General features: G+C 42.0%; 2 protein-coding genes across 2 annotated transcripts in view; one reads left to right on the plus strand and one right to left on the minus strand.

Moving 5' to 3' along the window:
• PARM1 (prostate androgen-regulated mucin-like protein 1) overlaps positions 1-1,399 on the minus strand; it is a 72,314-nt gene extending 70,915 nt beyond the window's left edge. Inside the window, exon 1 of the mRNA XM_069457973.1 lies at positions 1,344-1,399. Within this exon, the coding sequence (XP_069314074.1) occupies positions 1,344-1,386 (43 nt within the window). The 5' untranslated portion in view covers positions 1,387-1,399. The remainder of the gene's footprint in view (positions 1-1,343) is intronic.
• A 2,479-nt stretch (positions 1,400-3,878) lies between these two features.
• BTC (betacellulin) overlaps positions 3,879-15,853 on the plus strand; it is a 102,378-nt gene continuing 90,403 nt past the window's right edge. Inside the window, exons 1-2 of the mRNA XM_069456976.1 lie at positions 3,879-3,957; positions 5,091-5,100. Coding sequence (XP_069313077.1) covers positions 3,879-3,957; positions 5,091-5,100 — 89 coding nt within the window. The remainder of the gene's footprint in view (positions 3,958-5,090; positions 5,101-15,853) is intronic.

Here is a 15,853-nt window from a genome sequence, read left to right on the forward strand (position 1 = left end):
CTCGGGTTGGGGCTGTCACACCTGCCCTATCCAGGCTCCCTCAGCCCGGCCCTGAGGCTCCACAGCTAAAGCTGCCTAAGAGTGTTCCGGAACCATCTGCAGACGGGTCTCCAAACCGTGCAAAAATACCAGGGTGAAATGAGAGTTTTCTCAGACGTTCAGCAAGTAGAGACAATACCACGCTATAGCCTTAAGTTGGGAAACTTTTCCTTAAAACTGTGCTATCCTTTGTGAGCTGCCAGGAAACCGCTAGCTTCTTCCCAAGGGATTGAAATGCCTTGTGTCCGCAATCACAGGAACCCAAGGCACTCCAGGGGGAAAATACCTGGATAAAACATGAACTGGCTTGTGCTACGTGACTTTGGGTCTTTCTTAACTAAACATGCCAGTGGCCGCGCACTCGGGCTATTTTTTCCACCAGTGCCTGACCCACAGTCAGTTGTCCCTTGTTAGGCGACAGTTTTCTGGAAAGACTGGGTACCCAAAATCCAGACTCAAAGATTCATTCCGAATCTCTCCCCGGCCCCCACCACGCCGAGCTCAGTCGGCTGGCTCCGGTCTCCCCAGGCCCCTGCCAGATTCTCCACTCTCTGTGGTCCCAAGAGCCTCGAGTCGCGCGTGGGGAAGCCGTCTGGGGGAGGGGAGGAAAGGATACTAGTTTTAGCCAAGTTGCCAATTTCTTTGGGAGGCTCTGGGCCACAAGGTAGACCTGCAAATCCCCAGTGGTGATCGCGATCTTGACCGAGGCCGGGGTCGCCGCCCGTGGTACTGTTATCGTCGCATCATCCCAAGCATAACCAGGAAGGGACGCGGAAGACCAGAGACCGCCAAGTCTCGGGAACGCAAACCAGCCCGGCCAGGCGCGCAGCCACTGCGGAAGCCTTCCCAGATGCGACTCCTCCCCGCGCCCACTTTCCATGGCTTTTTCATCCCTTTCGGGGTCGAACCGTAGCCAGAAGTCTGATTCCAGACTCTGGCAGGGTTCGGTCCGAGACCCCGGCGAAGAACAAGAAGCCTGGAGGAGCAATCAGTGTCGCCCACTCCGGGCTCGAACGCACAGCGCAGCCAGCCACCTGTTCCACAAAGCGGGAGTTTGTGCGGGAGCAGGCTGCGGCAGGAAGGACCCTGTCTTGTCCTCGCTCAGGATCGCTCAGGACCGCCCAAAGCGTAGACCACCCCAAACCTAAGCGCGCGCACACCTGCGCTCAGCCCCGGGGGCTCGCACCACTCGGGCCACCAGCGCGCGGCGACTTACTTCCCTCTTCCAGCCCCAGCCCCTGCCCCGGCACTGGCCACCCGGCCAGCTCCGTGCCCAGCCCCTCCGGGAGGCCGGCGCCAAGTACCTGCCATGAAGATGCAAAGAGCGAGGAGAGTCCTGCAGACCATGGTCCCCGGTGCTGGTGCCGGCCTGGAGCGGGCGGCAGGAGTTTGCGGGCTGACGGAGCGCGCGGGGCGCGGGCGGCTGATCCCCTGCCCGACAGGCTGCGGTGGGGCCGGGAGGGCGAGCGGCTCCGGTGGCGGCGGCGAGGAGAGGCAGGCGCGGCGCGGCCCGATCAGCTGCTTGCCCTTCGGTGTTCGGCGCGCTTCTGCTCCATCCCCGCGGCCGGAGCCCGGGGCCGCCTCCGCCGCCAAACCACTCCCACCCGGCCCCGCGGCGCCGACAGGCCACCGCCCGGCCTTGCCTCTGCCGCGCGCGGGTCCCAGAGCCCCGGCCCAGAGCGGCCTCTGCTGGACACTCCGGACGCGGGCCCCGGGCTTTGCGCTCCGCGGATGTTTGCAGCGGCTCGCGCTGTGCTGGCAACTACGGATGCAAAGAAGTGTGAGCAGACCTCCGCCCTCAGGAATCTAGCTCAGCTTTTCTTACATGAGCTCACAGCCTTTAAAGAGGTGACCATATGCTATTTTAATTGTCACCTTGGAGAGCCAGACATTTCCTTCCAAGCATTGAGGACCTTTTCCTTCATTTGTCCGAACATTCCTGCGTGTACCTGAAACTCTCAGCCGCACTGCACTTCCTGGTGCCTGAGCCAGGATGTCTGTCGCCCCATTCAGCCTCTTGCCGGAAGAAACAGTACCAATGTAAGGTGGCGTTGCTTAACATTGATCGTGGGATAACTGAGTGAGGCGCCATCCTAGGCGTTGTATGTTGACTGCTTCTAACAACCGTGTGACATAAGAATGATTATTATTCTATTTTACAGATGAGAAAATAAAGGTGCAGAGAAGATAATGTGCTCAAGGTCACATGGCTGGTAAGAATAGTTTGTGCATCAGGCCCGTAATAACACAGGCTGACATTTCCTGAGGAATTGCTGTGTGCTAGGCACTGGATAGCATGCCGTCCAGGAATAAACCAAGGCATTTAGGTGGGCACTAATAAATCCTCATTTTCAGGTGGAGGAAATGGAAGCAGAGAGAGGTTTAGGTATCTGGCCAAGGTCATACAACTAGCAAATGGTGATAAGACGTCTGCCCAGTACCTGGCTCATTTTTTGTACTATACCCTCTCCAGACCCCAAAGCTTCTCCAAAGCTGGCAGATCAAAACTGACCTTGCACTTAATTCCCTCCTCCTCCCCTTTAGATTTGCTCAGCCCTCACACCTCAGTCAAACCAGTGCCAGATCATCACCCAATACCTGTTTTAGTGACCCTGGCGGTCCCCTAGCTGAGAGCTACAGGAGTTAACGAACCTTCTTAAAGAATTGATTTGCTTGGTATAATTTGTAGCTCTGGAGAACAGCTTTTTTGCCCTTGTGACTTCTTTTTCATGTACCAGGGGCTCTTTTCTCACTTCTTCCTCATATGCCAGAAGCTGGCCTTGGGACCTTACCTGTGGAGAGGTCAGTCCCCCTGCCTGCTCCACCATTACCGCTTGTAGATTTTGCTCACACTTCTACAACCAGATTAAACTGAGCTCATATTGTTTTTCTTTTGTCTTGGTAAATCTACTAATTCCTATTGGAATGAGAAATTAAAAATAATAATAATAATACAGCAAACAACTGCCCATCCCCCTTCCGCCCTCTCTGGCCAGAGAAACTGCAAATTCAATTTGTTAAACATATTCTCAGAATGCTTTTGACTTGAAGGTCCTTCCGGTTTCTAGCATATTATGAAGAATTTCTGCATCTGGATATTGGTTGTCATGGAGGCAGGGACCACACACAGATGGAGTTTTGCAGGGACATTCTTCTATAAGGCGCTGTGGCCTTTAGGTAGGCAGATTTAAGTAAGTGGCTCTATGGCAGAAATAAAGGTTTTTGAAGCCCACTTCACAGAAAAATTTATTCAGTTGAAATTCAACAAAACTTTAACGGAGTCTTTCTGGAGTGCAAAGCATGTGCAACTTGAACTTTGATATCTAAGGTGATGGTTTGATACTCAAAAGATTGCGATCCCTACATACTGATGAGTTAAAATTGCCAAGACTTTTTATTGCGCACAGGATCAAGCTGAAATAATTTCTTTAATTAAAATAATTCATTTAATTGCTGATTAGAGCTTTTAAATCTATTAATTTAGTCAAAACATATTCAATCACTTATTATATGCCAGCTCACATACTCAGCTGTAGGATTATAATGGTGGTACTAGGCAAGGTAGGCTAGGTTGTACTGCTGTAATAAACCAGCCCAAAGTCTCCAAGGCCTAAGCAAAATCAGTTTATTTCCTGCTTATCAAAGTCTGCTATGGATGTAGGTACCCTTCAGCACGGCTGTCCTCTATGTCAGGACTCAATGTTGTACTGCCACCTCAAAACCCACTTCCACATTTGCTGAGTTAGGGGAAAAGAGAAGTGGAGAGTTAAAGTGCAGTATTTAAATCTTCCGCCCCAAAGTGACACTTCTGGTCATATTACATTGGCTAAAGCAAGTCGATGACCATGCCCAACTTCAAGAAAGCAAGGAAGCACAAACTCTTCATGTGCCGAAATAGAGGGAAGAACCGAATAGCAGGTGAGAAAAAGAAAAGAACTTTTATCTGAGGAAGGCCAGTCCTTTAAATGATCAGGCCCAGAGATACATTAAAATGATAAAGCAATGACATCTTCCTTCCCCCTTTGAGCTATGTATTCATCTCTTGAAACTGCTTGCTAGTGCCACAAGCAACTATAGATTAACCTAGCAACGCCACACTGTATACTATAACCCATGTCCCATAGCTTAGCAATGTATAGTCAATCACTAATCAATGGTCTTTCTGTAAACCAGTGAGAATTCCTGACCAACAACTTTGTATCAGCCTACTCCCTGCCCTTCTGTTTTGCCTTTAAAAACCTGCTTGTAACAAAGAACAAAAGGAGCTCTTGTCCAAGATTACTTGTTGCTGAGTCTTCCGGATAGCTGTCCTTACTTTGGCTCAAGTAAACTCTAAATTATGTTGTATGCCTCAGCCTCTTCCTTTTAGGTCGACACAAGGAACAGATGTGATGTGTGCCAGAGTGGTTAATTGTCTCTGCCACCAGGAAGCTTTTATTCTAGTATTGGGGAGTCAAACGTTGGATGAATAATCACAAAAATATATGCAATCACTTTATGTTAAATGCTACAAATAATAATGCACATTAACATTTCTGTATATTCATAGGTTTCAACTTTGCACTTCATGAGTTAAATACTGTAGGAGACCAGAACATGCCACCCCAGAATAGGCCTTTTTGGTATAATGATTATTTTGAGAAACAGAAGCTATAGGAGAGGCTTTGAGAACAGAGTACAAGCTACCTTTTTGTGAGGGGAATTTAAATCCATAAAGGAAATCTCCATCTGTAAGGGTGTGTCCCTCTCAATACTAGAAAGATAGGGACAACTCTACCTTACTAGACACGCATCGATGGAGAGGGCACTGAATTAAATGTGCATAAACAAGCTTTACCCTTGCTTACCATGTTTTTCTTGTCACTTCCTCATAACTGGCTGCTCCCTCCAAGACCCTTCTTTGTTTCTGCTGAAGATGGTATTTAAGCTTGAACTCCAAGCCACCTCTTTGAGAATGACTCATTCACTGGGTTATCTGCTATGTATATTTGAAATATGCATGTTAATAAACTTGTGTTTGTTTTCCCTTGCTAATCTGTCTTTTGTTACAGGGGGACCCAGGTAAGAACTCATAAAGGGTAGAGAGGAAATTATCTTTTCTTCCCTAAAATGCCACTATTATCCAAATTTTTCAGATTAAGAAACTGAGAGATGCTTACACAGAGTTTAACTATGAAGGAAATGAAAAGATGCTGTGAAATATAATAATAGCAGGGGGACTTGCACTCCTTGGTGAGGTCAGGGACAGCATTTGCATGTAACTCTTTTGTCATGCCTTTTAGCAATAGCCCTTTTTTTCATAGAATTCTCTTGGTTCTTTTATAATACTTTCACTGGGATAAAATCTAAGATAAATCTGCCTTTTACTGACTTCCACTCTTTTTTTAATCATTGTTAAAATGAATTTCTAGTGTTGTGGACTTTTAACATCTTACCAAAAAAATTGTCTTTGGCTGACCTAGTTTTTGACATCCTGAATTTACTATACTTTATATGTAATTTTACATAATGTATGCTAGATAATATAGAAGTGTTATTTCTGGACTTCATTTCATCACGGCTTAGGAGAGAGAGAATAATTTGGCTGCGAGAGCTGGGTGAGGCAATAGTGCAGTGGTTAGAGGTTGGGTCCTAATCCCCTTTGCTGTCTATTAACTGAGTGGCTCTAAATCACTTGGCACCTCTATTCCTCAGTTTCTGTATTAGTACGCTAGACTGCCATAACAGAACAGATTTTTTTTTTTTTTTCAAAGTTCTGGAGGCTGAATGTCTGAGACCAAGGTGCTGGTAATATTGGTTTCTGCTAATACTTCTCTCCTTGTCTTGCAGATGGACGCCTTCTTGCTGTGTTCTCATATGGCCTTTTCCACGTGTGTGTGTGTGTGTGTGTGTGTGTGCTCCTGGTATCTCTTCTTCTTATAAGGATACCAGTCCTATTGGATTAGGGTCCCACCCATATGACTTCAGTTAATCTTTTTTTTTTTTTTTTTGTTGAGACAGAGTCTCACTTTGTTGCCCAGGCTAGAGTGAGTGCCGTGGCGTCAGCTTAGCTCACAGCAACCTCAAACTCCTGGGCTCAAGCGATCCTACTGCCTCAGCCTCCCGAGTAGCTGGGACTACAGGCATGCGCCACTATGCCCGGCTAATTTTTTTTTTTCTATATAGATTTTTAGGTGTCCATATAATGTCTTTCTATTTTTAGTAGAGACGGGGTCTCGCTCAGGCTGGTCTCGAACTCCTGACCTTGAGCAATCCACCCGCCTCGGCCTCCCAGAGTGCTAGGATTACAGGCGTGAGCCACCGCGCCCGGCCTTCAGTTAATCTTAATCGCCTCCTTGAAAGGCCCTGTCTTCAAATATAGTCACATTGGGGGTTAGGGCTTCAGAGCACAATCAGTCCCTAACATTTCACCCTCTCATCCCCCCAAATTAGTGTCCTTTCCCTTGTAAAATATATTCAAACCATCCCAAGAGCCTCAAAATAACCCATTCCAATATCACTATTAAGTCCAAAGTCTCATCTGAATATCATCTAAATAAGGGATGGGTGAGACTTGAGGTATGGTTCATTCTTGGGCAAAATTCCCCTCTAGCTATGAACCTATGAAATGATACAAGTTATGTGCTTCCAAGTTATGTGCATTTCAAAATACAGTGGTGGTACGGGCACAGGATAGTTTCCTCCTGGCAGCATTGGGAGGATTGAATGGATTATATATGTGAGAGGCTTGGCGTGTTCTAAGTGCTAATAAATGCCAGCCATTATTGAAGGAGAAACTTTAGGGTACATTAAAAAAAAAACATTTTAGGGTCTAAAATACAAGGAGAAAACATAAATACCTGCTGTGGCTATTTCTTGGCGCACATAATTATGTGACTTGGGTACTACCTTTGATAATCTCACTCCTGTGATGGAAAGCTCTACATTGTCTCTGACAGCCCCTTCCCCACCTCATCCTCCTCCCCAAAGGCTGCAATGCAGCCAGCCTCCATCTCCCTAAGTTGCCTTGAAAAATATTTCCTTTGGGTCTGCTACACTTCTCCCCATCACTTTGCTTTTCTCTTCTTAACTCCAATTCCCTTATTTTTAATATTAATGGCAAAAATGATTAAAGGCATTTATGCAATATGTGCAAAAGGGTAAATTTGAAAGTTATCTAAGAAATATTTGCTTGAACTTGGACTTTTAAAAGGGCACGATGAAACGTGATTGTTCCCCCAATTTAAATAACATTGTTTGAAGCTGCATGCACTTTTTGAGGATAATAAATGACATGTCAGTAATTTTTATTTTAATTAAGGCTAAAGCCCCTTAAATATTTCAGGAAGGAAGAAATGGCTTCTTAGAGGTGATGCACGTAATGAAACCTCTTATTTAAACTAGTGTAAAATTTAATTGACTGGATACTGTTAGACCAGTGCTGTCTAATAGAAATATAATGCAAGCCACATAGAACTTTAAAAATTTCAAGTAGCCACATTTTAAAAGAGGAAAAAGAAACAAATAGAATTAATTTTAATAATATACCTTATTTAATGCAATATATCTAAAATATTTATCATTTCCACAGGAAATACATGTAAAAATATTAATGAGATATTTTACATCCTTATGAGTCTTCAAATTTCAGTGTATATTTTACATCCTTATGAGTCTTCAAATTTCAGTGTATATTTTACACTTGTAGAGCATCTCAATTCAGACATCAATTCATCTCAATTTACAGTGCTCAAAAGCCAAGCTAGTAGCTAGTAGCTATCATAATGGGCAGTGCAGCTGTAGAAAGACTGACCCAGTTGTTTGTTGCTTTACCTCTGAATGGATTCTATAAAAGTGAAAAACAGTGAGAGTGAGACTTTCTTGACTGAAAATACTGTATAGTGGTTGAAAGCCTGAGACTTACTGGTTACATGTACTGAAGCAAGTTACTTAACCTCTCTAACCCTCACTTTCCCCATCTGTGAAATGGAGATGATATAATAATACCTTACTTCAAAGAGTTGTTGCAAGAATTAAATGTGTGAAAGTGTTTAAAATTGAGCCTAGACAGAATAGACTCTTGAAAAATGTTTGCTGTTATTTTTGGCAAAAAAATGATTATGATGATGATGAAAAATTGTTATTGTAAAACTGTGCCAAATATCATTTTGGTATTTGGAAGAATTGATTCTTTACTACTCAAATGCACTGAAAATACAACTTATTTCTAAAAGTCTACATATGTATAGTTTAGAGTTTAGAGAAGCATTTCTCAAACTTTTTGGTCTCAGGATTCCTTTATACTCCTAAAACTTATTAAGAATCCCCCAAAATGCTTATTTATATAAGTGGAGCATTTTAAGATCCTCTTCAGCTAATCATGATTTTTCTTCTTCTATATCGTACCAGTATTCACACAGTAGTTTCTTGAAAGTTAGCTTCAGTGTGAAATCTGAAAGGATGTCAATGTAATTTTAATATTCTATCAGGTTAAAATCCTTTGGTCTATTTTGCACGTTGAATGTATCTTTTATTCATGCGTGTTTTTGTAACATCATGCATTGGCAATACAGAAAATATTACAGAAAAACTGAGTTAGGAAGGTTATTCAAATTTTAACATGTTCTATTACATAATGTCAAAAAATCACATTTGTTAATATCTTCATCTGTATTATCAGAAAATTCTTTAAGCACTGGAAGCTGCTTAAAGCTAGTGGTGAAGAGTACAAGTTTCCCAAAGTTCTAATTTTCTCTTGAAAGATTGAATCTTGGCCGGGCGCGGTGGCTCACTCCTGTAATCCTAGCACTCTGGGAGGCCGAGGTGGGCGGATCGTTTGAGCTCAGGAGTTCGAGACCAGCCTGAGCAAGAGTGAGACCCCATCTCTACTAAAAATAGAAAGAAATTATACGGACAGCTAAAAATATATATAGAAAAAATTAGCCGGGCATGGTGGTGCATGCCTGTAGTCCCAACTACTTGGGAGGCTGAGACAGGAGGATCCCTTGAGCCCAGGAGTTTGAGGTTGCTGTGAGCTAGGCTGACGCCACGGCACTCACTCTAGCCTGGGCAACAGAGCGAGACTCTGTCTCAAAAAAACAAAAGAAAGATTGAATCTTATCATTGGCACCAAGTAATGTCATTTTCTTGGTGGGGAGATATGACAAGCTCACTTTACAGAGAAAATGTCTCACAAATACTGATGTCAAATAACCACAGTTAGCTTGCAACTCAAATCATCACACAAGTGATTACCTTTGAGACAAACGTCTTACTCTGGTATGCAGCAAACATGCTGTATGCACACTTCCCATCTATTTACCTAAAGTATGAAAAAAATGTGTATCCAAGATCAAGATTTTATAAAAATGATTTTTACTGCTTCATCAAGTACAGTAAGTAAAAATTGCTCTTTTTCCCTTTAAACTGAACATGAATGGTGGTGAATAACACAATGACTACTAGTATAGTTTGGTGCCACTCCCTACATTTGTACTAAGGCACCGGAAGTTTTATCTACAATTTCTTTTGCAGCATCAATTCAAAAGTTAAAACACAAAAAACAAATGTAAGTGATATCTGAATAAGATTATGAAAATAACTTTTACTTTGCAGATATGAAAGTTTTCAATTGTTGCTTCTTATGTTTAGTGAATCCATTATAGGTTTTTCTGCTGTGGTTATCATGAGGCTTACAGAAAACATTTTATAGATATAACAAGTTATTTTAAAGAGAAGACAACTTAATTTAGTTTACAAATAAAATAATAGAAACAAACAAAGGTGTGCGCACACACACACACAATTCTACACTTTAACTCCATCCTTCTCATGTTTTGACTTTTAGTTTTCTCAATTTACATATTTTTATATTACCTATCTCTTAACAGGTTGCTGTAGCTATTATTGTTTTTGATAGATTTATCTTTTGGGCTTCATACTAGTGTTACGAGTGGATTGCACACCATAAATACAGTATTAGAGTATTCTGGGGTTTTCCAGGTACTTAATTTTATCAGTGGGTTTTATACCTTTAGAAGTTTTCTTTTCCATGTTAGTGTTGTGTTTTTGTTTGTTTGTTTGTTTTTTGTTTTTAATTTCAGATTGAAGAACTGCCTTTATCATTTCTTGCAAGACGGATCTGGTGATGGTGAATTGTCTCAGCTTTTGTTTGTTTGGGAAAGACTTTATCTCTCTTTCATATTTGAATGATAATTTTACTGGATACAATATTCTTTGGTGACAGTTTTCTTCTTTGAGCACTTTAAAAATGTCATTCCATTTCTTCCTGGCCCGTAGGGTTTCCACTGAGGAGTCTGTTGCCAGATGAATTGCAATTCCTTTGTATATTATTTGCTTCTTATCTCTTGCTGCTTTTAGGATGCTCTCTTTGTCCTTGACATTTGAGACTTTGATTATTATATGCCTTGAGGTAGTCTTATTTGGGTTGAATCTGTTTGGTGTTCTAAGACCTTCCTGTACCTAGATATTTATATCTTTCTAAAGTTCTGGAATGTTTTCTATTGTTATTTCTTTGAATAAGCTATCTACCATTTGCTCTGGCTCAGCTCCCTTTTGAATACCAATATTTCTTAGATTTGTTCTTTTGAGATAATTTTACATTCTTGTGGGCAGTCTTCTTTCCTTCTTTTTTCTTTTTTATTCTCTGATTGTGTATTTTCAAATCGCTTGTCTTTGAGCTCACTGATTCTTTCTTCTGCTCAGTCCATTCTGCTATTGAGAACTCTAAAGAGTTCTTCAGTTCAGCAAACGTATCTCTCAGTTCCAAGATTTCTGCTTGATTTATTATTATTATTTTAATCTTGTTAAATTTCTCTGATAAATGTCCGAATTGATTTTTTTGTGTTATCTTGGAGATCACTGAGTTTCCTTAAAACTGCTATTTTGAATTCTTGGTTAGAGAGCCCACAAATTGCCATCTTGTTAGGGTCAGTTATTGGATTTTTGGTTTGTCCTTTTGGAGAGGTCATGGTTCCCTGTTTGCTGTTGTTTCTTGTGGTCATATGTCTATTTCTTTGCATTGAATGGTCAGTCATTTATTCCAGTTTTCTCCGTCTGGCTTGTTTTGATATTTTTGAGTATATTTGCTTAGCGAATCTTCACTGCTAGCTTGGCTGTCTCCTTTTTAGCTCTAGGTAGCCCCTTAAGCCCAGGTTCACCTCGGCTCTAGTAAATGGTCAGAGCACTGCCTGTTCCAAATGTGGGAAGTTCCGAAGGGATTATCTAGGGGAAGGCTGGCTAGGGCCTCATGCCCAGGAGACCTACAGAATGTACCTCCTGCAGTGTAGTGCTGCAGAATAGCCACTTTGATTTGGTATCTCCTTTGGCTGAGTTACAGAGCAGAGTTTCCAGGGCTGGGGATGGTAGTCTCACTTCCTCCATTCGTCTCTGCAAATTTCTCCTTTCAGGCAGTCATTATGCTTCCTGTGTGTTAAGGCAAGAAGGACAGATCTCCTGCCAGGGAACTTAAGAAGGTGGGGAAGTTGGTTGACCACTTCAGTTTCACTTTTTCCAGTGTAGAAATCATGAATTGGGGGGAAATTTTCTGTGTGCTTGGGGCTGGGTGTACTGAGGGGAGAGGCTTAGGGGATGCGGAAGTCCAATTCTCCTACCATCTGCTCAGTTTTTCCACTTCTCTGTGGCTTCAGGAACTGTCTTATCCTCATACTTGAGCTCTGAGTTGTTTGTTGCTGATGTAGATCTTGGTGCTGTTTATTTGTTTTTGGTTTTCTGTGTGTGTGGTGGGGGCGGGGGCGGGGGCAGCGAAGTCAGATTGCCACTGCCATTTTGGAACTCATAACCAATTTTAATGTTATTACCATCCTAAACAGAATTTATGGTAGAAAGCAAACTTATAGCAGTGTAACTTCTATGCTAAATTTGACTTCCATATCACTTAATGCTTAAATTAGTAACAAATCACTTGTCTGGAAGGAAAACAAGGCCACATAAATTATTGGGTCAACTCATCTGCCTTGGGCTGATGAGCACAATAAATCTACTCCCTGAGGCAATCAGGGTGTTAGAGGTCACCGCTGGTGAAATGAGTAACTGCTTCTTCACTGCATCAACAGCCATTAGATAGAAGCTTATTGATTATGCAGGAGAGCAAAACAGTTAACGTAGAATCTACCATCGTAAAATCAGCATCACCAGTCAAATTCAGCTTATTAAATCAATGTGCCCTCACAAGAATATTATCTTGAGAAAATACGATTCTACTGGCATTTGCATTACCCTATAATACATCCAGGTAGAGAGTATAATCTTCAATGAGTTTGTTTTGATTATTATGTGCAATATTTTTTCTGTTTATTTATCTCTCATTTGGGTATATGCTCGTGATTATTTAGGTAATTTTTTTAAATAAAACATCCAAAGAGGTTAACTAGTAATCTTTTTCCTTAGATGTGGCAAGAATTCACTAAAATCAATTAGAGATCCTTGTATTATTTCTCCTCCTTGATGGTAATAAAAAAATACACTAAGCCCAGTTTAAAGCCCAATGCCATTCTATTTTAAATTATTTATATTTTAAAACACCATTTCAAAGGTATTTCTGGGTATACAGTCAAGCTACCTTAGATTATGATACTGACAATTAAATAAGTGTAGGCTTGGTGATTAAGAAGAGAATATTGGCAGCCAAGGCAGCATTGAAAATACTTAGGTCATTTTTCTATATGTAAAATTTTGATATCCTATTTAATAAAGCTATACAATAACATAATAGAGCTACAAAAGCTTCAGGGAATTTAAAATGAGCTTTGTGGTCTTTACTCTTAATAATTCAAAACATCAGTACCAGGAAGGCCTTATTAGGGCCATGATTTGACAGGCAAAATGAAGCACAAGTTTGTGTAATTAATAGCGATGTATGTATGGACCAGCAAACTGGGAGGTTGCTTTAGCTTGAGTTATCTGGAATGGCTTATTATGTATGTTTGTGGCTGGTTATATGTTAGCTGTCCACTACAAATTTGACCTCTCCCTTTCACATGTGGTATTGTCAACCGGAAGAGGGTGTCCAGACAAGGACTCCATTTCCCAGCTCCTCCTCTTTGCCTCCAGACATAGCAAATGATTCGTCCTTTCTAATGGAGTGTGACCAGAATTTATCTGTGTCCCTTCTAGGCTGGGATCTGTAAGAAGTAGGTGGGACTTCTCTACTGCCTTCCCCTCCTCTCTCCCCAAGATAGAAGGAGCCTGGGCTCTCCTCACTGTGGAAGAGAGCTTCTCTCCCCAACCAGGAATGCCTGCAACCAATTATGTAACCAAGCAACCAACATGTTGTGTTAAGCCACTGAAATTTTGGTGGTTTTTTTTTTTTTTTTATCAAACCCAGTGTTATTTTAATATAGTGATCCTTTCCTTTAATCTGTCTCTGTTTACACCCATCCATTTGTGTATCCATCCATTCATTCAATAGACATTCATTTTGAGTGTTTTTTATGGGCAGGCACTGTGCTAGGTGTATGTATGGAAAGATAAGCAGGATCCTCTACTGTTTCTAGTGTAAGAGATGGATTCATTGGAATGAATGGGGGTGGGGCGGGAGGAGACAGAGATTCAAAAATATCCATTGTCAGTGTGATGCGTGGAAGGAGGAATACAGGGAACCTCATTCAATACAGGGCGTCAGGAAGGTCTTTCCATGAAAGTGATCCTTAGGCTTAATTAGAGGTTTGAGTAGGAATGAACCAGACAAAGGCTGGGAATTTAGGGGGTCGGGGTAGAGTTGGGGAGCCCAGAGAGAATTCTAAGCAGAGGCAAGAGCATGTATAAAAGCCCTGGGCTAAGGAAAATGTATGACATTCAGCAACCAAAAGATGATTATGGCTAATATATTATTTTCATGTACAGTGTTCTTTAGTAAACAAGCAAATTAAAGCACTAACATCTTCAAAGTTGTTTGGCTAATGGCCTTTTCAAGTTAGACGTTGGTTTCAGTGATATCTGGAATGTGAGACTGATGAGAATAGCTAGCATGGCCTGAGCAGCTGCGTCTTCCTTCTGTGGGCTGTCCTAGTGCTGTGTCAGGCTAGGAACAAGCCAGCTAATCATGATTGTTATTATTTTTATTTCAGAATATTACTGGGGTACCAATGTCCAGCCAGCTAATTATGAACAGACTTTTAGCAGCTGTCCTTTGTTGGTGCGGCGATCCTGCCTCTCTGATTGCCCAGCAGTATCTGTTTTAAATATTTCATCTCATTATTTTTTTTCATATAAATGTACCGCCAAATCAGAAACCAAAATTGGTGATGTTGATCTCACTTTCTTCTGCCCCTTTCCCTTCCTCTGCTTTTACTTTCTCTTCTTCTTGCTTCTTCTGAAAGACAGTTACCATATTTCTTTGGGAAAAATTATTATGGGCAAAAAATAAATTACTGTATTGTACATCTACAGGAACTCATGATGAACAAAAAACAGTTAAGAATCAAGTATAGAAGCCCCCATTTCACCTAATATCTAGGAGCCTTGGAAGACTATACCAGAAATACTAATCAACAGCCTCCTTGAGGTTGCTCTCGCCCCTCTGTGCGCTCTCTCTCTCCTTCTCTCTCTTCCTCTCTCATATCAAACTGGCCCATTACCTTTCTGGGCATTGTTTTCCTCGTGTATGAAACAAGCATAGAACCCAAGGGGGAAGCAGGTTAATTGCTGAATCACACTATAGTTTTGAAGCCTATAAAAAAAGCACAAAGCAGCTGAAAGATTTTGTCTCTTAGAAGAGAGTCGAGATGAATTTTATTAGACCTGGATTGGGTTTAATCAGGAGAAACCAGTTGCATACCTGTCCGCCTAAGTGAGAATTACTGACTGAGATCTCCTCTCTTTCCTTCTGGTCCTTTGTGTACAACAACCACCACCAAAATCAGTTATAGCGGCTGCTGGTGATTACATTCCTATTTTGTTCCAGGTCCCATTATATTTATTTTCTCCAACAAAGCAGGGTGTTTTAACAGCACTGTTTGGATGCAGCCGAGTCAGAGATAAGCTGGAGGTCAGTGACAGGATGAGATCTGACGTTCTGACGACTTTGAGCAAATGTGACTATTTTTGGTTGGATAAAAAATGCTTTTGTTTTATTATTTCCAATTTACAGATGAAAAAACTAAGTCTCAGAAAGGTTATATGGTTTTCTCCAAAGTCACACATCTAGTGAGGGACATACCCCAGAAAGTCCTCTTTGCTGCTGCTGCTTCCCAAAGCTGCCCTGTGTCAAGGGCCCCCAGAGTCCCCTTCCCTTGGTCATGTGCTCCACACACATGCAATCGGATTTAGTTCCTCCTCATGTGGAACTGCAACATCTGATACAAACCAAGGCAGCTGGTCAGTGGCCAGCTCTGGAGTTACTGCCCTCTCCTCTGGCCTCTTCACTCTACTCTATGGCCGCAACTACCTGGGCTTTTTGGTTAAATAACATTTTCAATTCAGCTATTTCAGGTTTTGCTTGCTGGGATTTGGCAATTCAGCTTCAGCCTGAGATTCCTGGCTTGGGAATGCACGGCGTGATTGATTTGGATTTCCCACTGGTGGCTTAGGTGGACTAGTCTCACCACAGAACTTGGAGACAGGACTGCCGGTCACTGCCTGACTTGGCCTCCTGCTCAGTATCCCCAATCTCTCCCTTCCCCGGACTTGCTGGTGAGCGAGCATGAGCAGGTTTGTAAAATAGAAAGACAATGATCTCGCAGTCGGGGTGCTTAATCTTTCCAGAATTCTACTTCGTATTTATAAATAAGAGAATGATAATACCCAGTTTACCAAGTTATCTTTAGGAGGAAAGAGGCAATAATTTACAATGGAT

The sequence above is a fragment of the Eulemur rufifrons genome, chromosome 24 (genome assembly GCF_041146395.1).
Source record: "Eulemur rufifrons isolate Redbay chromosome 24, OSU_ERuf_1, whole genome shotgun sequence".
Classification (NCBI taxonomy): Eukaryota; Metazoa; Chordata; class Mammalia; order Primates; family Lemuridae; genus Eulemur; species Eulemur rufifrons.